The following is a 27463-nucleotide window of genomic DNA, read 5'->3' as shown; positions in this document are numbered from 1 at the left end:
CTGCAAACTCATGAATTACTTCAATATATTTTGAAGCATTGTCATTTTTAAATGGAAATATTGTAATAAAAAAAGTAAAAAATCAGATTAAGAGTAGAAATTTATGGTCGTTATACTGAATGTAAGCATTAGGTTAATAAGAAATTGGCTTAGTCCAACCACATAGAACGTTATAACTTGTTGGCACATTAAAAAGAGGGTTGCTATAAAGAGCTTTGACTGTATAACTGTGCATTCATTTTGTAACACTGGAAAAGTTTAAAATCCAATCTCAGAAGGAAAATTGTTGACCTGAATTTTCTGGGAAACAAAAGAATTGTTGTTAATGATTACCTTGCACCTAAAACCACAATAAAGGAATATTATGGCAGCATTGTCCCAGAGTAAAAAGCTGCAATGCAGGAAAAGATGGGGGAAAATTGAGCCACTGAGTTTTCTTTCTTAATGTGTGGCTGTGACAAAGCCCAGTTCATAATGATGAATGTGGATTTTAATTAACTTCTCCCGATACAATCCATTTCTAGCCCCAAGTGTCTATTATTTGTTCAGAAACCTCAGATCTCATCTTTGTGGAACTCATTTTAAAGATGATGAAGAGCTAAAAGCTGCTGTGGACCCCTGATTGAACATCCCAACTTGAAAGAATTTTTTTTTGAAGGATTAAACTCTGCATGTTAAGTACAATGAATGCATTGAACTTCATGGTAAACACATTGTAGGGGGAAACAAATAAAACAGATTTTTGTACCTGTCTTTTATGTTTAGCTCTCAGAAACGTTTTGGCCATCTCTCTTAGCTGCCAGCCTAGATATGAATTTAATGTTTATAGATATTCCTTTCACCAGAGCCAAGACTATTCTCACAGAACAACTTCAAAAATGTATTTTCATTGGCCTTCCTACTCTTCTTCCAAAGAAAGACATTCTTAATTTGACTAAACTGTTTTCCATAAAACAAGACTGGATATGAGAAATTTCCTTTCCCCCATCCTGCCTGACTTTTAATGCCATCTTTTGAAGGAGTTTTTGATGTGTCACCACTTAAACCTTTATGGCAAAGTATGTGGATGTTATTTCATCATTTGGGGCAATGAAAGGGATTCACTAATTGAGTCCCCCCCCCAAATAACTTTCAAATTTAAAATTGAAGGAAACTAACAAATTCCATTTCTTAATGTTATTATCACATGACATGCCTAAAATGCCTTCTTCTTCTTGGTCCTTAGCTGGCAGCTGGGGGAGGCGGTTGGCCACGCAACCAGTATGCTGCTGTAGGTGCCGCAGGGTTTCGGACTTGCTCTGTGATGTTCTTCCATACTTTACGATCCATGGCGTCAGTCCTGGTCTGGTTAAGGTCGAGACGTCGGCTCTTCAAGTCATTTTCCACTTGCTTGGCCCACGTTTTCCTAGGCGCAGTCCGTTGGATGCTCCATTGGGTGGGTCGTTGTCTCCAAAGGAGTGTGGATGGTATTCTGTTCATGCCCATTCTACATACGTGGCCAAACCATCTAAGCCTTCGCTTCTGGATTTGGTCAGCAATGGTTGGTTGCTGTTGGCATCTGGTGCGGATGGTATCATTAGTGATGCGGTCACGAAGTGAGATGCCCAAAATCTGCCGCAGGCATCGCATTTGGAATACCTCAAGTTTGTTTAAATCTAGCTTGAGACAAATCCATATTTCTGATCCGTAAAGGAGAATGGGCAGGATCAAAGTCCGGAAGAGTCGGATTTTAGTCTTTGAGGAAATGTTGGTCCTCTTCCACAGACACCATTTGAGCGAGGCAAACGCAGTGGCCGCCTGTCCAATTCTGCTGTGCATTTCCATGGTGGATGCAACTTTGTTCTCCTGGACCAGCGAGCCAAGGTATTTAAAGTCCTGCAACTTGCTCGATCTAAAATGCCTTAAAGCAAGACTGAAGGAGTGTAATGATGACAAGTATGAGTGCATAATGATTAGACCCAGCATTACACTGTGTAGGCTTTGCTCACTATACTGGCTTTGAGACACCTAATAACATCAGGATCATCAGTCTTGTATATATCTGCAATGACTGACCATTTTTTAGGACCATTTCATCCAAATGGTCCTAAAAAATTTTCATAGGAACCAATAATAATAATAAGCTTTTATCATATATATATATATTTTTTTTTTTTTTTAGAATTCTCAAGGTCACTTATATTCCCTGAATTGAAACATAAATGCTTGCATCTGGCAGATTTAATATGAACATCTATAAAAAAGGAATCAGCATAGACCACACTTAGATTAATATTTTAAAACTAAGTTGGTCTTTGACACACAAATCAAAGCTACAGTTAATAATATTGATGGCACACCAGCCCATCCCAATTCTACATTCACTGCCATTCCACAGATGTCTTTCAAATGTTCATGCACTTATTGATTCTGAATTTGTTGCTTAAAAAAAAAAAAAAAAAATATTTCAGCAGTAACAGAAGCACTATTGAACTGTTACTGCTGTTTAATAGTTGTTAATTTATTACTGTTTAACAGCAACAGTTCAGTGCTTCTAAATTGTTACTGCTATTTGTAATATTATTATTATTAATATACAGTCGGACCTCTCTTCCATATAGCAAACTTTTCTACGTAGCGAACTTTTGATTCCCCCTTGGTCATTACATTTAAAATAGTTTCTGTATAACAAACTGATTTCGATTGACCTGGGTATGCATTATTCGCACTTCTGGCCTTTAGGCAATAGAGTTGACACTGAAGAAAGCAGGAATTAAGAGTTAAAAGGATTAACAATTAATCACTTTGGCTTTTATTAGCTAAAGGATCTTAAGAGAATTCCACAACTTAGTGTTGCCTGTAAAGCCATTACTGTACCAAGAAGTCATGCTGGTGAATTGCTATCTATGTTTCGAGCCCGTACCCACCAAATATGGAGGATGCGGAAAGGTCAGAGCATGACCGCCGCATATCCCCGGAGCAATATGGCCTTAGTTGCTAATGCTCCTATAAACCAAATAAACAAACAAGCTATCTATGTGTTGTCCACAGTTATTGGCAAAGATTAAGGCATATTCCCGACATGGATATTGGCGCTGGTCAACCTGTTTTCTAGTTAAGCACCCTATTAGAGAATTAGGAGAGAGTGAATTTCCTTTATCCCAGAAATTCATCTGTTGTTTCACAGAAATGAGTCATCCACACTTTCACTAAATTTTACCCATCTCTGTATGGTAGGTACAAGTGGTCCCTAAATCAGTTTTGTTTAGCTGCTGTGCAAGTAACCTTACAATGTCTAAGAGGAAATCTTTGAGTGTAATGGAAAAAGTGGAAGTGTTTAATAGTGTAGATTGGGGCATTAAAAAAAAAAAAAAGAAATCGCTTTAAAATTTGATATCCCTGCCAGTAGTGACATGGTTTTTCAGAATGTCAACCATTCTGAAAAACCTGTTTCAATTCTCAAACTGTTTGAGGAAACGGGATCCAGTCAGAAGTGTGCAAAGTTATGCCTGTATACACATGTAGATGAAGCAGTTCTTAAATACATGAAGTTGATTCAAGACCAAAACATGCCGATATCAGGGCCATTAATAAAGAAAAGGCTATGGAGTACGTATCTTTTCTGGGGCATAAAACATTCCAAGCCAATTCTGGTTGGCTGGACAAATTTAAAAGTGGCATCGCTTACTTGAAAAAGTTATTTCTGGTGAAAGCGGGGTTGTAATTGAATAAGACTGTACCCATTGAAAAGAAACAACTTTGAAAAAAATTATGGAGGACTATGAGCCCAAAGACATAGACAACGTTGATGAAATCTATTTATCAGATCTATTTTTTAAATGTTTGCCGGACAAGACACTGACTTCTGTGTAGGTGGTAAAAATAGTAGGGAGAGAATTACAGTCTTGGTTGGTGCAAATATGGCTGATAATGAAAAACTGAAGCTTTTTGTAATAGGCAAAAGTAAACAATCCCGATGTTACAAAGGAGTAAAGTCATTAGAGTTGGATTACAACTACAACAAAAAATCTTGGATGACAAGTGAAATTTTTTTTAACAGTGGATTTTAAATTTCGATAGAAGGATGACGAAAGAAAACAGAAAGATCACTTTGATTACCGACAACTGCTCCATCGTCACTCGATAATTTCAAAACTTACCAGTGTGAAGCTTGTTTTATTCCCTCCATAAAGACTTGTATTCACCAAGTAGTTCCGACAGAAAGATGAAATTATTTTGTTTGATACCTACATGGAAATGGACCAAGGCATTATCAAGAATTTGAAAATGCACTACCGAAGGCGCATGCAGAAAAAAAATTATACTGAGAATAGAAACCAACCTGTAGATTCTGTTATAAATTTGAGAATGTGCACATCAGATTTGTCAAAAATGTGGAGTCAAGATGTGATGGAAACGATTAAGAATTGTTTCACAAAAGCAAGTTTTGCTAAAATGCCAATTAACAGCGATGAGGGGAATGAACTGCTATAAGATATTGAGCAATCTTGGGAAGAACTCCAAGCAAGAGGTTTGATCAGTGGAGAAAGTGTTCTTGAAGAATCTTTAGGAGTTGATAGCGATGTCATAGTAGCTGAATATCCGAGTGGCTCCAAAATGTTGGAGTCATTCCCAATATTGACGATGAGTTGGATGAAAATGAGGGCAACGAAGGCAATGAGTGCAATATCAAATCTTCCAAACATGAAATGTTGGCAGCATTTGAAACTTGGCATCAAGGCCTTCAGTGTGAAGAAAATGTGCCAGAAAATATATTTAAGTGCTTAAACAAATGCGAACATTTTTGTGAATGATGTACAGTAAAATCCAGTGTACAAAAAAAAAAAAAAAATAACCAAATATTTTATGAAATAATTCTTAAAAGTGTAATATGTTGTGTGCATCATGTAAGTAATAATTTCTTAATATGTGATATTAATAAATTAATTGTTTTGAAGAATTAATAAATTGTTTTGAATTAATTGTTAGAGAAAATTTACTCATTCCCACTTATTTCTGATTTATTTCTTATATTTTACTGTATTTCTGAATGTTGAATTACAATATTTTTCATTTTTGAAAAGGTCATATTCCTTTATGACGAAATTTCTGTATAACGAATTTTTTCAAGCAAACGATCGATTTTGTTATATGGAGATCATACTGTAAATGTTCCAAAGCAAACATAAGTATAGCTAAAAATTTTTAATATACCCCTATATTCCATATTTACCCGTATATTCAATGTTTTCTGCAAGATGAGCAGAAAACCCACTACACTATTATTATGGGGGACTTCAATGCTAAGGTTAGAAAAAGGCAAAACAGCACAGAAAGAGGAACTATAGGAAATTTTGGAATTGGTGAAAGAAATAAAAGAAGTGAAAGACTTGTGGAATTTGCAGAATCTCAAGGACTGTCAGTAATGAACACCCTTTTCAAGAAAAGGGCGAACAGAAAGTGGACATGGAAGAGTCCAAATGGATTAACAGCTAATGAAATCGACTTCATCCTCACTAACAGAAGATATATTGTGAATGATGTTACCGTCCTGAATAAGGTAAATGTTGGAAGTGATCACAGAATGGTAAGATGTACACTTGATATAGATGTAGGAAAGGAAAGGAAAAAACCGACTTGAGTAAATAATACAAAGGTCTTTGAGATAACAGAGGAGGAGAAAAAGCAGTATGTACTGGAACTTAAGAACAAGTATGAGCTTCTGCAGACTGCTGAGGACCAAGATATCGACGAGGAATATTACAACTTTTTGAAAGTGATAAAGCCCAAGAAACCTATAGGGAAAGAGAAATCCAAAGAAGAAAAAATTAGTCAAGAAACACTTGTCATGGTGAACCGAAGACGACAAATGAAGAGCAAGAAAAACGCTGACGGAGAAAATTGAGTATACTGAGTTATGCAAAGCCATTAGAAAGAGACTCAGAGAGGACATAAGAAGATTTAACACAAGAAAAGTAGAACAAGCATTAAGGGAAAACAAAGCATTTAAATCAGCAGCCATGAGCAGTAATACAGAAAGATAAATGATACTGAAACTGAAGGATAGCGATGGTGTACTTATAAACAGCAGAGAAGGCATAATTCAAATAGCAGAAGACTACTATAGAGAATTATACAAGGAGCGAGGGAATGATACCAGCAGTGGGGAAGATGGATTGCCAAGTAGCAACACATACGACATACCAAATATTCTTCCTGATGAGGTAGAACATGCATTGAAGAAAATGAAGAATCGGAAAGCTCCGGGTGAAGATGAAGTTACTGTAGAGTTGTTAAAATTGGGAGCAAGAGACATAACACAAAAACTGGCAAGGCTCTTCACAAAGTGCATTAGAAAAGGTGTGACGCCTAAGCAGTGGAATAATGTTTTGCTGCATAAGAAAGGAGATAAATCAGAAATTGGAAATTATAGACCAATTAGCTTGTTTATCCCACATCTACAAGTTGTTCACAAGGGTCATTACTAACAGATTAGAAAGAATACTTGATGAGAATCAACCGAAAGAGCAAGCTGGCTTTAGGACAGGATTCTCAACAATGGATCACCTTCACGTAATATCACAGCTAATGGAGAAAGCAAATGAATATAAAACGCCATTATGCCTGGCATTTGTGGATTATGAAAAGGCATTTGACTCCATACAGCATAAGGCAATGTTTCGGGCACTGGAAAGACAAGGCATAGATACCCCATATATTACGATTTTGAAGAAAATATATGAGAGTGCTACCTCCTTTATTAGACTAGACAAAGACAGTAGGAAATTTAAAATTGAGAAAAGAGTTCGACAAGGAGACACAATATCTCCGAAGCTGTTTACTGCTGCCCTTGAGGAAACTTTCAGAAGATTAGACTGGTCGCAGAAAGGAGTCAATGTGAACGGAGAGTACCTAAACCATTTACGATTTGCAGATGACATTGTGGTTATAAGCCACGATCCCAAAGAATTAGAGGAAAATCTTAATCAGTTATGCACAGTTAGTAAGGATTTTGGACTAAAGATGAATATGGCTAAAACAAAAGTAATGATGAACAAGTATGCCACAGAAAGGGAAATAATGATTGAAGGAGCAGTAATTGAAAAGGTGGAGTCATATACTTATCTGGGACAAGTTATTAGCTGTAATAATGATAAATGGCTGGAAGTCAAGAGAAGAATAAATTTTGGATGGATAGCATTCAGGAAATATAGTCACATACTGAAGAGCAATATCCCAGTTTGTCTGAAACGTAAAATAATGAATCAATGTATACTCCCCACCATGACTTATGAAAGTGAAACTTGGGCACTCACCAAAAGAATGGAAGAGAAGCTGAGAACTACACAGCGAAGAATGGAACGAATTATATTGGGAATCAGACTGTTAGATAAGAAGAGAAACACATGGATTAGGCAGCAAACTCAAGTAAAGGACATTCTTATCAAAACTAAAGAACTAAAATGGTCTTGGGCAGGACACATAGCTCGAAGACATGATGACAGATGGACTAAGAAAATAACAGAATGGTACCCAAGAGGAGCTAGAAGAAAACCTGGAAGACAAAGGCGGAGATGGATAGATGAAATTCATGAGTTTTTGGTTAGTGAATGGATGGCCAGTGCTCAAAACAGAAGGAACTGGAAAGTTGCTGGAGAGGCCTTCATCCTGCAGTGGATTGAAAATGGCTGATGATGATGAGTGTGGTTAATAAATAAATTTATCTCTCACGCACTAACAGTGAAGATCCTGCATTTAAAACAAGCTTTTCAACCACAATAAACTATAAATTATATAAAATCTTTAACCTTCTGTCACTCGCACCCTCAATGTAACAACAATGCTTGCAAGGCATCTCTGAGGTTACCCATTTTTTTTCTTTAAATTATAAGAAATCAAATTTTTAGCCTCTTTTACTAAAAACGTTTTAAACTTTAACTCAATTAAAAAATATTGAATGAAAATAAGTGAGAGAAACCAATAATAAGAAGAAAAGCTCTTTTTTTTTTATCATATAATTTAGAAATTCAAGGTCATTTATCTCCTGGATTGAAACAAATGCTTGTGTGGCATCTAGCAGATGCAACATAAACATCTGTATTTTTATCAGCTGTTTGTGTTTAGCCAAAACTCTATGGCAAGATAAGACATCTACCGTCAGTGATGGGTGCGTAAAAGAAAGAAAAGTTGCTGTTGCTCATCTGGCATCTGTTAAATGTCAAACAAAAATTTAACACTTTCTAATTCGTAGTAAATCAAAATGAAAGTAGAAAACAGCGTATAACCATTTGGAAATAATGGTGTGCAATGGTACATAGGAGGATTTTACTTCATTTGCAAATTTTAAAAAATAACAGAAACATTGAAAAAAGTTATCTGTCAGACACCATACATCCAGCAGAAGATTAAATCTTCAATACTTTTTTTTTTTTTTAAATATTGACAACATATGTTATCAGTCTTTTAAAAATATTTTAGAAATCCCTTGTACTTCGACTTCATGCTTTCTGATCTGGATTCGGGATCAAAAAACTAATCAAGTTTCATCAGTGGCCACCAACTGAGATAAAAATCTATCTGGACTAGCAGAAATTAATTTTAAATCCTCTTTTGATGACTCCACCCTCTGTTGTTTGTTATGAATGGAAAGGTTTCTTGGAACTTAACTTGCACAAACTTTTGTCCAAATGTTCATGTATTATTGTTAAAATTCCTCAATGGGAAATGTTAAATAATTTTTTCAAGTTAAGACACTTTATTTCTTCTGTTTTTTTAAAATTTTTCGTCAACAATGCCAATTATTTCAGAATTGATTGCTTCAGATGGCTGATCAGACCTTGGATCATCCTCAGCTGTCTCCCATCCTCTTTTGAACTCTACTGACTATCTTGCAACAATAACATAACTGGGTGATACCTCCCTAAATATTCTAGTCGTTCCTTCATGGATTTCTTTAACACTTCTACTCTCTTTGGTTCAAAAATTTGATTACTGGATGATTGTTGGTTTGCTGGATATTCATTCTTCTTCTTCTTCTGCCATCTACCAACATAAAATAAATTCCAGAAGTTGTGTAAAAAACAATATTATATAATTTTCTCATGTTATTTTATAAGACATTAAGCTATCAAAATAACCCATTCTAAAATTTATTTTTGACCACCCCTTGTGTGTCATCAGGAGGGAAATATTTTATCTGCTGAAAGAAATGGTGTAAGCTTTTAATGAATCTTGGGTGACTCGGATATTGTTTGAAATGATGAACAAATCAGCATGTAACTACTGCTTTCCCTGGGTAAGTCCTCGCTGGTGAGAGGACAGGCAGGAAGTCGTGCCCTGTGTTCCGTAATACTAACAGAATTTTTAGAGCTTCTGGATTGTTTGTATTTAGTTTTAAAAGTTTGTGGATTTTCCTTTTCTTTTGGGTTGCTTGAATTTTTTTTTTTTTTTTTTTTTTACTTTCCTTTCTGACCATTTGGTAGAATCGCTGGTAATCTGTTGGTACATGTCTTGTAGGATTTCAAAAAATCTTTCTGTAGTAATCTTTCTTGCTGAAGATCAATTTGATGTTCCCATTGTCTGCACTGGCAATACAAATGAAAGATCTTAGTTGAGTGATCTCAAGGAATACAGTTCTTCCAAGGAAAGATTAGACCTAAATAGTGTTTCTCCATGATAAATGAATAAACAACAGAAGTGTAGTTTGATTAGCATTAAAGAAATGTTATGGGTAACTTCAAATTAATAGGCTAATGGCAAATAGTTTTGAGCCTTGGAATAAATACTAATTGCACGAAAATGCAACTAAATATAAGTGCAAATTATATGAATGATTCACGTAATTAGTATTTATATAGAGACTTAAAGCTTCTTGTTATTAATTTGTTAAAAAAGTATCCATTTCATTTAGCTTTATGGAACTGAGTGGTTTCCTTAGTTCCTTAAATTTCACGTACTTTCAGATATCTGGCTTCATTTCACCCAATTACAGCTTTGTTTTAGTGGAATAGCATTTCTATGCACATCATGTTATCTACATAAGGATCATGGAAGCTGTGAGAAAATGGAGTGAATGTTTAAAGTAGGTAAATGGAAAATATTTAATGAAATTAATTTCATCTGTTTCACCCATTACAGAAATTTATAACACCAAACTTTTTTTTTTTTGCATAGGATGAAATGAGACTGTATTATGTATGCACCAATGCCAACTGTACTCATCGCTGGACAGAGTGAACTGAATGGTAAGTATTTACTAAGAGCAGTCCCAGTCTTGTGCAAAGAATATAAAAATCAGAACAAAATATATATGGCATCAATAGCTTTCAGACATTGCCTGTATATTTTATCAGCCAAGTAATCACCTGTACAAAGTACAAAATATGGACATAATAAATGAGATGCAACAGGGGTTACCTTTATTTTTTTGCTATAGGATGGCTCCTTTCGACCAACTCTCCTAGTCCAACATGTTAATAATTAATTTGTAACAACGATATAATTATAAGATTAATTAAACTTCTTCCCCACTGTTAAAACAGTAGCGGGACAACCCCACGGTATCAATATTGGACGCCCAACTCAACTCAACTCAGGGTTCCAACCACCACCTCCCTGCCAGTAAGGAAAACATCAGGTCCAATATCATTAAAACTAAAATTAAAATTGATATAAAAAAAGCTTAACTGCATATAGAGCAATATTCTCTTCATTCCTTAAGTTGGACTAAGGCTTTTCGAAACTACATGTTCACAGGAACAAGAGCAAACCAAAAAAAGTAACCAGAAAAATTTATCTTATTTATTACTTTTTTGATCTTCACACATGCGCATAAATGGATCAATCATCATATAGTAGGAATGGTCTACAAATATTAATTGTATTTTGTATAACTTAATCTCAAGGGTTTCTGCAATGAGTAATTTATACTAATTGTGTTGGATATTTATTTTGACAACATAACTTTGTAATGTTGTCAAAAAATAAACTAAAACATGACCATTCTTACTTTCAGTTTTATTTTATTTTTCCTTTATGCCCACAGTAGTCAAGTATCAAAGTTATAAAAACTTGCAAACTGTAAAATCATTTATGTGACCTGATCATTGCATAAATATTACTGAAATGTAGGCACTCTGGAACTAAAATTGAAAAATGAAAGTTTCACAAAACAAAATATATATGGCATTGATAGCTTTCAGACATTGCCTGTATATTTTATCAGCCAAGTAATCACCTGTATATGTGTGTGTATATATTAAAAAAAAAAAAAACACCAATGAACATACATAAAAGATGTCTACATATACATTGAGTGATCACTGAATTATGTGCGCCCCGTTGACCACGTGAGGTACGAGAGTGCGGAGTTAATCGACCTATGTAGCATAGATAAGGTGTCAGTGGTTCAGTAGGTAGTAAAATTCCGAGCGTGATGGGTAAAAGGAAGGATTTATCGGACTTTGATAAAGGACAGATTGTGGGAGCTTGAGGAGCTGGTGCCTCGATTTCCCAAACGGCTGAACTTGTGGGGTGTTCAAGAGCCACCATTGTTAAAGTGTACCAGGATTGGTGTCAAAATGGTCAAACAACAACTTGACAGCAAAACTGCAAAGGTCAGCGAAGGGTTGAAGTTAGATGTGAGTGCCGGGTCCGATGACTCATACAAGTGAACGGGCGCAGCACTGTTCAAGGGTTGACTACCCAATACAGTGTGGGCCAACCCGGAACAATACCTGCCATGACTATGCGTTGCACTTAATGGGCTATACCAGCGGATGACCCCTATGGCATCCTCTCCTAACCAAGGTTCATCTGCATAAAAGACTCGCCTGGTGAAAAGAGCATGCAAGTTGGATATTAGAAGACTGGAAGAAGGTGTGTGTTGGTCGGATGAGTCACGTTATTTACTCCCCACTGTGGATGGTCGTGTACAGATTTGGCATCAACAACATGAGGCTCTTCATTCATCATGCATGGTTTCAAAAGTGCAGGCTGGTAGAGGCTGTTGTATGTTTTACTGACAGGAACTTGGACCCCTGATGCATGTGGAACAATGTATCAGTGGTCTCCGCTATCGTCAACTGCTTGCTGACTGTGCGCCCTGCTATGTTACACTTTTTCCCGAATATGCTACACTTCTTGTAAGATGACAGTGTGCCAAGTCATCAGGCACTTGTTGTGCAGGAATGGTTTGAGGAACACAGTTCTGATTTCCAGCATATCGAATGACCTCCGAACTCCCCCCAATATCAATTCCATAGAGCACTTGTGGGACACTATGGAAAGGCATATCAGGCATCTGGATACACCGATCATTTCCATACCTGCATTGCTGACCTCATTACACACAGCTTGGTTGGCTATATCTCTTGAATGCTTCCGACATCTTGTTGAATCAATGCCACGTCAGATAGCTGCTGTACTGAGGGCAAAAGGAGGACCTACGAAGTATTAAGTAGGTGGTCATAATTCAATGATCACTGTGTATATACACATCTTTTAGTCACAAATTTCATATGTACCTGTACTTCCTTGCATATTCTCATGCGTACACACACGCATGCACACGGTCATATACTCAAATATACACAAGAAAGAAAGAAGAAAAAAAACAGTTCAGGTGTTGCCTGCAGATCCAGATAGTTGTCTAACTTAAGCAAAAACCAGCTTTCTACTCTGCACAATTTCAAGGCTTTATTTTCAAACAGCCCACAGTTGTTAGACAAAGTGGCTCTTGTAATCCACTGTGTTTACGCTGGATTTTCATGGACCATAAGCTGAATCAGTTCCTGGAAGATTTGGCAGTTTATGCCCAGTTAGGAAGAACCCTGTCACACTGGAGAGGGGAATCAACCAGCTACTAAATACTTTGTTGGGCCTTCAAATGAACTTTTAATCACCTCCACTCCTGAGGATGTTGCCACAGTTTCATGATTTACCTAAGATCCACAAACCTGATATCCCTGTATATCCTGATTGTGGCCTACAGAAGCATCTTCACCAACAAAAATTCAGATTTGTATCACCACTGGTGGACCAAAAACATTCTTATTTATTATTATTATATTATTTCTCTGTGGTGGGTATGGGTATTAAATGCAGGAGTTATGTCCAGCTGTTATTACTGTTGGTTGAGGAATTCTCTGAATATCTACAGGTGTTCAGGATTGCACTTTCTGTAATTCCTTGTAGATGTTCTCTGGGAAACCTGTTGCTGCTAGGCTCTTCTGTAGCATCTTTGGCACTATACCGGTGGTTGACACATTGCCCATTGTTTGCTGCATATGCCACATATCCTTGATCTCCTGTCTTAGGTTCATGTACTTCCTCTTTTCCTTATGGCTTTTCTGGAGATTGCCTATATTGGGCACTGCTATGTCTATCAGATAGGTAGCCTTTTCTTTCTTGTCGACAATTGTCTTGTCCGTGTCTTGTGGGTTTTGATCTCTAGTACAGCCTGGGGTCGTACTTGTAATATGGGTCACTTTCTTTGATCAACTGGTATTTCCTCACTAGCTTCTGGTATATTATCATGGTGACCCAATCATGTCTACAAATGTACTCATCTAGGTGATCACCCTGTATCCTGCGGTGATGTGTTGAATTATTTCTGAGGCCACGTGACATCGTTGACATGTGTTATTTGTTCACTGTCTTGCCATTTGTCACTCTGACAAATGGCAAGAGAGTGAACAAATGGGCTCCTTGGCAATGTATTTTATATAGTTGCTGGTGTTATTGCCTGGTCTCGGGTGGCAAGCATAAATCCTTCAGTCTTGCAAGAAGAATGTTCTGCTCATGAGCGATGCACTGGGAACCATTTTATCTATGTGATCTTGATGGAGGTTATTGTAGTGTTTACCATGTAGTGTAGTGTCTTCTTTGCCCATCCTTCTTGCTTTGTTCCATCTCTTTGGGAGGGGGCGTCTTCATGCTTAGGTTGAGGGGGTATGCGACGTCTATCTTCCTTATGGCCTTGTAGAGTGGTGCTCTGTTTATCTGTAAGTAATCTTTCAGGTTAGCTATCACTGTCTTCTGTTGCTCGATGAGGTCTGTCAAGCGTGTTCCTTCTTTCTGAGCTGTGATCAGTTTCTCCCCAGCTGACTGGGTGGTGTTGGCTGCCTTTAGTCTTCATTGTCCTCATGTTACTCGTGATATCCTCCAGCTCTGTGTTAGTCCAATCTGTGATCCTGAAGGAGTACGTTAGACTGAGACTGCATAGGTGTTTATGGCTTTAACTGTTTCCTTTGTTCAGCTTTTTTTTGAGCAGGCTTTTGAGTCTCCTATACTATTTTTCTGTCAGGCAGGCCTTAATTTCCTTGTGCTCTAATTGCTGAGCTTGCATCATCCCCAGGTATTTGTAGGTCTCTCCCCTGCTGTAATGGCTTCAATCTCTTTACTAGTATGCAACTGGTAGTTTCGGCCGACTAATTTCCCTTGTAGAAATCTATGGGTCTTGCTTTTGCTAGACCAAACTCCACTGTGATGTCATTGCTGAATTCTGTGATCTGGAGTAGTTGTTGAAGTTGCTTCTCGGTTGCTGTGCAGAGCTTGATGTCATCCATGTACATCAGGTGGGAGAGGATGTACAGGTTTTTCTTTCTTTCTTTGAGGTTATATCCATGCTTGCTATTGTTAAGCATGGTGGACAGTGGGTTGAATGCTAGACAGAATCACAGTGGGCTCAGGGTGAAATCTTTCTCCCAGAAAGACTTCTCTCCCGATGGGGAACAGTCTGGTTGTGATGTTCTCGACCTCGACGGTGGTACTCCATTTTGCCACGGTTGCTTCTAGGAAGTTTGTCACTGTTGGATTAATTTTTTTATATCTCCAGCTATGAGGTATGGAGATGAAGGAATTGCAGTAGTCTATGTAGGCCATGTACAAGTTGTGGCACTTCTTGTAGGCTTCCTCTATAACTGTAGTATCAATGGTTAATTACTCCTTGAACCCTTCTGCTGTTTGGCCATGATGTTCTGGATCTTCAAGTGGTCTGATATCTTCGTGGTTATGCAGCTGGTCAGGATTTTGCATATCATTGGGAGATTGGTGATCGGCCTATATTTCGGGGTTCAGATTCCTTGAGTAAGAAACTCTGGAATTGTCTCTGGGTGATTTTTCATTCGGGTGAATTGCTCTGCTAGGTGCGTGCATGTGTGCACACGCAAGGGAACTTCTTGTACCAGTAGTTTTGGATGTTATCTATTTCTGGGGGTTTGCCAGTTGTGGAACTTCCTGATTGACTGCTGTACTCTTCCTCCCAAATCTCCTATTTTGTCATCTTGTACATCCTTGGTTCCCTCTCCATTCTAATTCTATCCAGGGGGATCAGCTGTTATGACTTACTTCACTGCTCCTAGGTTGTCCCAGAACTCCTTGATCATCATCTGTTCAGGTGGTCCATTGCTGTTTTTCTCATCTTGTCTGATACTCCCATAGAAGGCTGTTTGGTTTTCATTGAGGATTCGGGTGTTTATTTTCTTCTGGGAGCTCGGCATAGTCTCTTGCTGAGTGCAAGGAGGTTCTGCTTCAGTGTGTATAACCGTTCTCTGATTTTTGGTCTCGTGTTTGCTGTGGATATTGTCTCTCTTGAGGATGCTCTTCACTTTTCCAATCAGTCTTACTCCTATTACCCCTTTGGTACTGAATCGAGGCCTACCTTGACTCGGTTCTTCTGCTGAAGCCTTCTTTCCCAAGCTGGTAGTTCCTTGTTTTTTCATTTCTTCTGCTGCTGGTTTCTCATTTCTCTTCCATTGATCTTGTTGGCTGCTACTTCAGCACAGTATACAGCTGTGTGGATGGCTTCCAGAGTTGCTCCATTGTTGTGGAGATAATGTATTATTTGCCAATCGAGGTGGCCTGCAACTTGCCACAGATTCTATTGGGTCTCTGCTTCAGTATCGCGTGAGTCTTTGTGGGGTCCATTCCCTTGAATTCTTTTAGGGCCTTCTTCCACTCGTCTTCTATTCTGGATATCATGACCTTGTCTGTTTCCACTTCAGCTGTTCTGGGTAGTATTTGTGCTCTTTCTCCTCTGGTTCCATGTTGTCCATGTTCTTTGTAGTTGGTCACTCGCATCCTGCTTGATTTTTTCCAAGATTGCAGGAGCTATCAGGTTCTTCGTGATGAGGGTCCTCTTATTACTATTATAAAAAAAAACACCCTTTTCTCCTTTATGGGGTTTTTCTACCCTGTGATGGGTACTGGTACCAAATACGTGTGTTATGTCCTGTTACTGTTATTATTACTATTGGTTGAGGAACTCTCTTACTATCTTACAGGTGTTCAGGATTATGCTTTTCTGGAGTTCCATGTAAGTGTTCTCTGGGAAGCCTATTGTTGCTAGGTTCTTAGGGAAACCCTTTGGCACCATGCTGGTGGTTGACACAGTGATCAGGATGGTCATTGCTTGTTCCATATGCCACATATCTTTGACTTCCTGCCTTAGGTCTGAGTACTTCTTGATCTTTTCCTTGTGTGTTTTCTAGAGGTTGCTGGCATTGGGCATTACTATGGCGCTCAGGTAGGTAGCTGTTTCCTTCTTGTTGATGATGGGTTATTTTTGGTCTGTTGTGTGGCACCATGATGATAATAATAATAAATAAGACATGGTCTGGTATTATTATTATTGTATACATGATACAAAGAGATAAATATTTTAGGCAGTATAGGAATTGTCCATCAAAGGTAGAACATTATCACAATTTTAAATATTTAGAAATAAACTTACAGGTATGACTGAAAAATAAAAAAAACTCTTATTATAATCAATTTTTTATGGATAAGCATATTATTCAAAAGGAGAAATGGAATATTATATCATAAATAATCTGTTAAGTATGTGGAAGAGATTGCATAAGGGAAATCAAATTAAAACACTATTAGAACAGATTTCTGGTAGAATCAAACAGTATGAGGCTGCAAATAAGTTTGCCAAAGCTATTTTAGATATGAATAGGTTTCATAATCATTATTGCCAAAAATTTTTTTAAACAACAAGATAGTCTTTCTTAAATTGTGAATTCTTGTGTAGTGACGGGTTGTTGTGATGCGTCTTCAGCATCATCGTTAATTTAACTCCACAAAATACTGAGATTCTTAGGATTATTGAACAGTTAAAGAACAAGAAATCTTATGGATTGGATTGTATTATAGTAAATGAAGTTAAAAAGAATAAGGAACAGTTCGCTGTACTCTTAGTGGAACTTATATGTGCATGTTAGAGACAGGAGCTATCCAACTAATTTACTTTCATTTAATGTAATTCCAATATATAAAAAGGGATCACCAGATGATTATTATAATTATAGACCTATAACAATACAGTTGGTACTAAATAAGATTATAGAAAACGAATCTACATTTACTTTTAATGTATTTTATTTCAAAAACATACTTATTTAAATTATGTTTACCCAATTTTTGCTGGTAAGTATTACAAATTTTAAAAAATCTCTAATTTTTGTTTGCACAGTACAATTAAAAAATGTCTGATTCTCAAAGAAAACCTCACATTTGTTCAGAGCATTAAAAACATTATCAGGAACATTTTCACAAAACTGTAGACCCATATGAACTGTTTTAAAAGCGTTAATCATTTCTTTGCGAGTTGGCTTTTCTACGGGTTGTTGTGATGCGTCTTCAGCATCATCGTTAATTTCTTTGTGATCATGGTCGCATCTAACACTGTTCAGCAGTACAGTCAGTCCTCGTATAACACGTGTTTACACTACATGGATTTGATCATACACGATTTATAAATAGGGGAACGATATCTTATATAACACGAACCGAATTCACTTATGCACGATTCGCCTTTGTGTTTACAAGAAATGGCAGTTGGACGCGAAATCACCCCAAATGAACGCAGCACGATAGGAATGAAGAGAAGATTCTGAAAATGTATTTATGTTTTTTATATCAGTGAAGAGGAAACACATTTCACCATAATAACGTAAAAACCAACACAATTCCAGCTATCGGTATAATCGCAAATGCAATTAGATCGAGTTTAGTACCAATTTATAGCAGATTCCACTAGCAGAAACGCAATTGGAAATTGTTTTTATTGTTTTATGGTAGTAAACCCTAGAAATGTGCTTTAGTAAAATGTGAGGTGTTAATAGTTTATCTCTGCCTTTACGGTGTTGTTTATTCAGTTGCTACACACGTGCAGCTTTGTTTATGTGTATCAAGTGCGCCTCCTTGTTTTGTAATTGTGCTTTATTCCCTAAAAATGAGTAAAATTCTTAAGTGTGAAAAGAAAGCGTCCTGGTGAAGACAATGCAGATTCAGAGAGAAAAAGAAAAGCAATATCGATAAACAGAGGCGGACTGGGTCAAAAATTCTAACCCGGGAAAATTTATAGTGGCCTCATACTATGGTTTATGGCCAAAATCACACCGGCCTCCAGCCCACCGGGGTTTGCCCGGCAAGGCTTATGGCCAGTCCGCCTCTGTCGATTGAGAAAAAATATGAAATTGTGAAACGCTTTGAGCGAAAAGAAAGACCATGTGATGTTGCACGTGCTACAGACCTAAATGAGGCAATGCCGAGAATTAGAAAGAATGCAGAGAAAATAAAAACAACTTTCATAGCAGGAACAACTCAAAGTGTAATTAAAATCCATTAGATTAAGACACAAAGAATTGGAAGAGATGGAACGCCTGGCATCTGTTTGGATAGAAAATCAAACAAAAAACAAGTTTGCTTACGATAGAAGAAAAACCATTAGCAATATTTTATTACTTAATAGTCGTAATAAAATGCATAAGTATTTTATTACGATTATTTATTGTGTTTGGTAATGTTTTGGTTACAAATGTGTGTTCGATCTTGGGTGGTCGGCACCTAACTCCATTTTTCCCATAGGGCCTGTTGTTTATATTGCACGATTTTGCAATATAAACAACAGGGTTTCTAGGAACACAACTATCGTGCTATACGAGGACTGACTGTATTTCATCTTCATTTGGATGTTCTGCCGTAGTCAGATCTTGATCTACATAAACATAACTATCCAGTGTTATTTCATTTTCGATGTTTCTGGACAATTCTAATAATGTCCAAAGGTTTTTCAGTTGTGAAAGGGGCAGTTCATCTTGTTTGTCCAGTTGTTCGACCTCTGTATTCAATGCAAATCTCACTTTCGAAAAACAATTTTGAATAGTGTATTCAGTGACATCGTTTGTCCAAACTTTTGCCAGTTCAGGGATGCAATCTCTAAGGTTAATTGCAGCCTCCAAGTTTTTATTTTCTGATAATGCATTGACAATCTTCATTATTATTCTCTTTCAGTAATGAAATTTAAAATTTTTAATAATGACTTGGTCCATTGGCTGGAGTTTTGACGTTACGTTTGGTGTAAAAACAACAACTTTGCACTTTTAAGTTTGGCAGAAATACTGGCAGGATGTGCCGGACAGTTGTCAGTTACGAACACGATTTTCCTTTTTTCTTTTGTTATACACTTGTCTAGTTTTAATATCCATTCTTCAAAAATATCACTTGTCATCCATGCTTTTTTATTAAAGGTGTAGTCAACTTACAAAGATTTTGTACCTCTAAAACATCTTGGGTTTTTTGATATTTTGATGACTAAAAGTCTTAATTTTTCACTTCCTCTCATATTTGCTCCAACTAGCACAGTGATTCTTTCTTTGTTTTGTTTTCCGCCAAAACATTTATCATCCTTAAAAGCAAGTGTTCTATTCGGTAAACATTTAAAGAATAAACCCATTTCGTCAGCATTAAAAACATCCTTACGCTCATATTCTTCCAAAATCTTCTTTAAGGTATTGTTCCTCCAACTGTTGCAATCTTCTTCGCTTACATTAACACTTTCTCCACAAATAACCTTTTCCACAGTTCTGTGGCTCTTCTTAAATTTATCTAGCCACCCAGTGCTCACATTAAATTCTGTATGTCCAAGGGACTGTGCAAATTTCAGAGCTTGTTGCTTAATTATTAGGCCCGATATTGGGATATTCTTTTCACACATCATTTGCTTCTTGTCTGCTCCTCCTTCAATTGCATTTAAAATTGATTCTCGATTTTTTAAAATCGTAGATAAACTGCTTGCAGGTATACCATATTTCTCTCCAACATCTTTTTTCTTAAAACCCTGGTCAACATCATAACAATCTTTGCTTTATCATTAATACTTAAACACTTTCTCTTCGACATTGTTTCCGCAATTGTAAAAATTACTCTGTTACTCTAAATTGATATCAATTACTCTAAATTGATACATACATACACCCAAACTTCGCTGTGCTGGCCACATAGTGAATTGTTAGTACCACCTACTCAATGACGTTTGCTTGCCAATTCGAACAGTATCACTTTCCTATCAATCACTTTGAAGAAATATACGACTTTGTGAATTTCTTTTATTCTGCTTTCATTCATATATACACGAAAGAAAATTTATGATTAATGTATGCTGTATGTTACTTTTCAGAAAAAAAAATATATATATATACAGGTGCATATAGCCTATGTGATTGATGACAAACGAAAAAAAAAAAAAAAATTAAAATGAAATTAAAAAAAAAAAAATTCATGAAACCATCTACTGGGAGTCCAGTTAGTCCAGTTAGATGAGAATGGACATATCATATAATGATTGACAGGAAGGTCACGTGGTACAGTTGAGGTGAGAAGCGAATGTCACTCAGTAGGCGTTACTAAAAACAGACTATGGTAGCATTCTATGTTGCTGCCGCAGCATGCTAAAGGTTTACCGCAGTGAATTTCGTTTTCCCCTGAGCCAACATCAATTTACAGATCTACCCTATTTATTGTAAAGTTTAAGGCCACTTTTAAGAAAACCCATTTGGTTTGATAACTGTAACAAAAATGAAACAAAGACCCTTCTACGGGCATCAATGGCCACAAGTGTTCACTAAAAGGATGATTAATTCCAGATGCTAATGCACAATTTCGGAAGGAAGGAGACAGTATATTTGAGTGGCTGTTAGCAGTAAATGCTTGAAAATCTTCAAAAATGCTTTTACTAATTTTTTTAAAAATTTGTTATAGAGACTAACGCTTCGCTATATGGGGTTAATTTTACATGTAATTTCATTTCAAGGTGCAATGTTTTGCGAAAAAATTCTTAATATAGAGAATTTCATTAAATAGAAGTTCGTAATAGAGAAGTTCCACTGTATATAAATATAAGGGGGAATCATTCAACTATTATCATGTTATTTACAAAAGAAACATAACAGTGAAATAGAAAATATAAAAGGAAAATCATTTAATATAAAGAGAGGGGGTACCTCAATGCATTCATGCAGGGCCAATAATGTTCAATAACTGTATAAATTACATATTTGAAGTAATTATGAGACCTTTTTATAAAATTTTATGCAGATAATATAATCTTATATACAGTTCGGAAAAAACTTAACCAATATGACATGATTTACAGCAGGATCCTATTCATATGCAGAGTTGGCTACATGATAATAAATTAGCACTCAGTTTTGAAAAAATAAAATTTTTGGTAATTAGACCTCGTCAACTTTTAGATAGTCATCCTTATTTAAATTACATAAACATGAATGCCTTCATGATCAGAATTTTCAGATTTGAAAATTTTAAACTGTGGAAGGAATTTCATATCATTGTTACCTTGGGTTATGGATTGACTACAGTCTTAGTTGGGCAATTCATATAACAAATTTGTATAACAAAATAAGATTTTATGCATACTTTTTTTTTTTTTTACTACATTAAGAATAAGTTAAATCTTAGAACAAAAGTTACCTTATACTTTTTTGGTGGATTCCCAACTCAGTTATTTAGTCAATATATGGGCAGGAGCAAATCTATCTGAAGTAATTGTAGTGGAACTTATAATGGGAAAAAAATATTTGGAATGACTCAAATAAGAGAAGGCAATTTTTGTTAAAATATAAAATCCTTTATCCAGTTCAAAAATTGAAGTTAAATTTAATTTTGAAAAATCTGAACATTATTTTTGAAGAGTTGAATGAGCAAAGGAATTTCTCACATAATTTTAGGAACCCAAAAGCAATTGTTTTGCCTCACCCTGGGGTACTAAATAGATTTGGAGAAAGGCATACCATGAATATAACTAAAAATTTGTTGGCTAGTGTTGATTTCAGACTTAGAAGTTATCCCATTTTCAAATTGAAATTTTTAATAAGGAAATTTTTGACACAATGATTCAGTAGATTAGAGTTTCTATGCATATAAATAGTACTCTCTGTTTGCAGTGTGGAATGTATTCTGTGTAATAATTTCTTTATCTTTTCTGTTAAAAGATAAATTTGTGTGGAAAACTTTTTTATGTGATGATTTATGACATGTCAAGAAATTTAATTTTCCTAAACAAATATAAACAAACAAATTACAATATATTGTAACAAATTTTTTTCATAAATAAATGGTTTTGTATTCTCCTAGGTGCAAACACTGTGGCACCATTTATGTTTTAGTACTTTCTATCATCTGACTGAGCCTTGTGTGTTGGTCAGATTATATATGACAAACACATGTGATTTTTCACTTTTTATAATTATGAACTTGTACAGATCTGTTTAAATGCTAGTTTCTTTATTCATTTTGATGTGGTAGTCTCTTTTTGAGATTACTACTATTAGTTTTTAATGTATTTCATCTTTGGACTTGGTGCTTTATGGCTTATAAATAATAATAATAAATATTGGTTTATTGGTCAACTAGCTCAAAAAGACTCAAATACATAGTTTGAGTATGTGAAGATCTCTCCTATATCAGCACATGGCCAGAGGTGCTTAAATAGAGATAAATATTTACAGTACAGTTTTTATTAAAATAAAAATAATCAATTGTCCAATTAATAAATTACCACTAGTTACAAACAATAATAAAATAATACAGTACATGCACAAGAGCATAATTGAAAAACATTAAAAGAAGACACTCCAGACTGTTCAGCTGAGCACTCATTAAACAACCATTTCACCAGAGACAATAACACTAGTAATTTTAGTGGTATGCCTTATTCAATAAAACAGAAGATCAATGTCATATTTGTTTACTAAGTTAATCATTGGATAAAGAACCTGTCAAGAGATTTTATTCCCTTTAGCAAGGGGAACAAAGCACATTTTTATCTGGTGTTTTTGGAGGAATTCTGGTGTCTGTTTTATTCCACATAAAAAAGGGGCCCAGGATTGGTAAATGAATGGAAGAAGAGTACATTTTAGCAAAACTTTAAGGGATTTAATTAAAATACTGTCTGGAGATGGGAGTATATTCAAGGTTTTTATGCATCTTGGATCTGGAATAGGTGAAATGAAAACCATCTTTGATGTTAGCTCATTTAAGGATCTGGAATTCAGTGGAGAGAAGAAGACTAGATTATTTTTAGCTGAGACTGATCAAATTCCAGAACAATATAACATAATAAAGCAAATGAGGTAATTTATTTTAGTCTGGTAGAAGTGTCAGAGATGCAAATTAAATTTTTCTTTAAATTCCAAGAACTTTTAAGAGATTTTGCCTTTGAATATTGAAGATATCTTTTGAATGAAGTTTAGAGGCAAATATATCAAATATTTGTGGGCGGAAACTTTTTTAACAATTGAATTACAAGTTAGGGGAGAGAACCGGAAAGGAGAAGATTGCCTTGTAATTGAGTGATGAGCAGATTTTTGTGGAGGGGGTTAGTATAATGCTGAAAGAGAGAAAAAGAGTTACAGATTATTTGAAGCTAGTTGTTAATATAGATTTATTTCTTGCAGCTTAGGCATCAAAAGAAGAAATAGACCTTGGTTTCAAATCATCTGTGTAAGAAATAATTGGATGGTTACTTTCTAAAGGGGGAAATCAGTGAGGAGAATAATGGAACCAATAAAGTACCTTCTTGAGAGATACCAACTGAGAATTTTAATATGCATCTTCCCAGAGCAGAGAATAAGTTGTCTGTTAAGAATGGAGTTTTGAAGAAAAGCAATATTATTCATGTGCCATAAAAAATCAAATCAAATCAAATCATCTATTATTATTTCGACATATTTAAAATATGTGAAAATTATACAATTAACTAAGGGAATATTACATAACAAGGTAGAAAATCTGTCTTGAAATCAAATAAATTATAATCACAAAAAATAATCAAGGATTCTGTCTTTTATTAAACTGATGCAAATGATCAACATACCCCTCATACTAACAAGCTGTAGTTGTTCTCGACACATTGCCACAAGAGTGGCATATAGCATTTCAAATATCTAGAGGCTGTTTTGTGGATTTGGGACCATGACTTATTGTTCCTTTTTGCATATAGTATGTCAGTTTTTGTTTTTATCTTTTAACTCTTCATTTTTTGCATTAATATGAAAATTCAACTTTGTGGTTAAAAATATGTGGACTCAGATTGCACTGTTTTTAGGTATGTTGCCATATATGCATAATGTGATACAGGTAGTTCCCGACTTTGTAAATCGAAAACTCGTAAAGCTGGAATTTAATTCCCATAGACATAATGTTAAAAATTACGTTCTCAACAATGAAATTAGTTAGCCAATTAGTTTGTGTTAAAACAATGATTGATTTATCAAAAGAAATGAAAACGTAGCCTGTAAAATCAAGCAAATTATAATAATAAAGAAATTATTTATGACTTACAAATGTTAAAGAATGTCTATTCTTCATCATTGACTAAATGCACACTCGTTGATCACTCATTATTGGTTTGTTGCAGAAGGAGTCGTCGTCTTCAGAAATGCTTCAAGAGGCATTTGTTTCCAAGATCATCTTCTCTTTTCTTTATAAATTTCAATAGCATGCACAAACATTTTTTAATGTAATGCACAAATTGCAACTAACACCATTTGCGCGGAGTAACAAGTTTACAAAGCTTAAAAAAAAAAAAAAAGGAATGAAGAGAAGGTTCTGAAAATTTGTTTTTTATACGATTGAAGATTTCAGTAAAGGGGAAACACATTTCACCATAATAACGTAAAAAACCACAAATTCCAGCTATGTATTTTCGCAAATGCAATAACAGGGGAGTTTACTACCCCTTTTATAATTGCTTCCATAAACGGAAAGTGCAAATTGTTTTATGGTCGTGACCTAAAAAAAATGTGCTTTAGAAAAATATCACAAATCCGTTCAAAATTGGTTCTTATAACAGAACATATGATAATGATGAAGTAGTGCATTTTAATGATTTGAATTGGTAACTAATACAATTTACACTATAAAAACGAACTTTTAGAGAGAGCCATATAGCGAAAATTTCAACTTCTGAGGTTGTGGAATGAATTACCAAAAAACGTGTTATTAGGTGCACATTATGATATTTTTACGATACGATGGTATTTTAAAGCGGGATACACTGTATTGTATAGCCGCATGCGTGGTTTGGAATGCCGTATTTATGAATGTTTAACATTCGTTTTTTTGCAGTTAACATTCATTTTTTCGATTTTGTTGATATTTGGAAAAAAAAAAAAACTTGTAAAGCGAAAACTGCTTGTATTGTCTTCCATATCCTTCTGCCTGCATGTAATAACTTGGCCGTATTAGATGAATTTTCATGAAATTTTATATTTGGGCTTTTTAAAAAAGATTTTGTCATTCCATGCCAAATTTCATTAAAATTGAATTGACAGAAATCTGGCAGTTATTATTTTTTATTTTATTTTTTTCTGTCTGCATTAATAACTCAACCCCAGTGGATGAATTTTTGTGAAATTTTGTTCTCTTTTAGAACAATTTATCATGCTTTTACAAATTTCACTAAAATCAGACCAATAGAAATCCAGCAGTTTATTATTATTATTATTTTTTTTTTTCATACATACCACATAAGACTATTCATATACTGTATATTGTAGCTGAAGCACTAGATATTATGCTTGTTGCCATGCACTGGTTTGAGGATTGTCACATGTGTAAATAAATGGGCAACATGGAGAAATGAAATATTCTGTTGGGCATAAAAGTTGTTGCTTTTTGCTTGTGTTTTGTTGTTATAAGGCATGAATTATTACTATTTGCCAATGTACCTCAAAAACACACTGCATATATTAGCTTGTTATTATGTACTCGAGATGGGTGAATGTATCAGCTAGTATGTGTACTTGTCATGTTGCAGACTATATTATCTCACACTTTGTGGTTTTTCCTTTTTTTGTGAAAAAATGCCAGTATGCTGGCATACTGAACAGGGGGGGGGGGGAGGTTGTATGGTAAACATCATGCATAGTTTTCCCATAAAGTTTTTAATTTATTTAAATTAATAAATTTTATGTATAGGTGCATTTCATAAATAATTAATTGTAGTTTCATTGTTGAATGATTTGTTAAAACTATTTCTGTAAATAAAGATAATTAAGGGGAATCATCTGGAACTTTTTTTTATGAAAATCCCAAACACAAGAGGTATTAGAACCTATAGTACTTAGTACTGTGCATGGGTTGGAGTTTGAGAAGACGAAAGAATGTATTTGTTGACATTAGACGAACTTCTGTAGACTGTAATTTTCGGAAAATACGTATGGAGGTAGGCTGTTCCAGAAAACGGCAGTTGAATGAATAAACAAGGAAGATAAAAAGTTGGTTCTGTGAGTTTGAAGTTGGACAGTAAATGGATGTTGGCAGCACGTGTTCAAACTGTTTTGAAAGAGAGAGTGGGAATTATAGAAGCCAATTCAGAAGAACAGTGCCCATGGAGAAGTAGATGTATCTGTAGAAGAGGTATGTAGCAGAAACAGTAAGTCTATGAGACAGAGTGGAGAGACTTTCCTGAAACTATTTTTATTAAAGCAGTTTTGGCTTTATTTGGATTTTACTGTCCTTTAATTGTGAAGAGTACCATCTTGTGGTTTTTTTTTTAATAAGGTAAAATTATCAGTTCTGGTAAGTAGCCATGTAATAGAAATGGCAAAAAGAATTCCTTATTCCTTTGAATAAGAAATTTGGGGTCCGGAAAATTTACTGCCATGTCAGTTTATCGCATAAACAATTTACCGCCGTGTCTGTTTATCACATTTTACATTCTAGAAGCAATGAGATGTGTTTGGTCAAATCATAAAAAGTTATTTTTTATTTAAGTTTCTGCCTTAAGCTATGATTAGCATATTTTTTGGAATTCTATGAACTATGAGGGAATAGTATGGAAATAAAAAAAAAAAAAACACATGTATGAAAATATGTATTTTAATAGTTACATGTATCACAGAAATAGTAAAAAATCCATTATTTGAACAATATAACAATTGGTTAATTTTAAATTAAACTAATTATAACATTAGGTATGCCATAGTACACTGCAAAAATTCAAAAGAATGTTTATGCAATCTTCAGAATCAGTCATGTTGGGATAATTAATTACTAAGAAACTAATATTTACAACACAGTATGTAAATTATTAATAAGAATTTCTTATTCAAAGGAATAAGGAATTCTTTTTGCCATTTCTATTACATGGCTACTTACCAGAACTGATAATTTT

The 27463-nt window shown here is 35.2% G+C and overlaps 1 protein-coding gene across 3 annotated transcripts in view; it reads left to right on the top strand.

Moving 5' to 3' along the window:
• The window catches only part of Polr2I (RNA polymerase II subunit RpII15), an 85137-nt gene extending 60406 nt beyond the window's left edge, over nt 1–24731 (top strand). For 2 of the 3 annotated variants that reach the window (XM_090370809.1, XM_090370810.1), the window contains exons 6-7: nt 10153–10223; nt 23742–24575. In XM_090370809.1, the coding sequence (XP_090226935.1) occupies nt 10153–10215 (63 nt within the window). In that variant the 3' untranslated portion in view covers nt 10216–10223; nt 23742–24575. Of the gene's footprint in view, nt 1–10152; nt 10224–23741; nt 24576–24703 lie in introns of those variants that run through there. The other variant, XM_090370811.1, reaches the window with a different exon arrangement.
• Nucleotides 24732–27463: the final 2732 nt, after the last annotated feature.

This window comes from Mastigoproctus giganteus, chromosome 3 (genome assembly GCF_048544385.1).
Source record: "Mastigoproctus giganteus isolate SK-2022 chromosome 3, ASM4854438v1, whole genome shotgun sequence".
NCBI classification, from domain to species: domain Eukaryota; kingdom Metazoa; phylum Arthropoda; class Arachnida; order Uropygi; family Thelyphonidae; genus Mastigoproctus; species Mastigoproctus giganteus.
The sequence above is the reverse complement of the archived record's forward strand: the minus strand, read 5'-3'. Positions and strand labels throughout refer to the sequence as shown.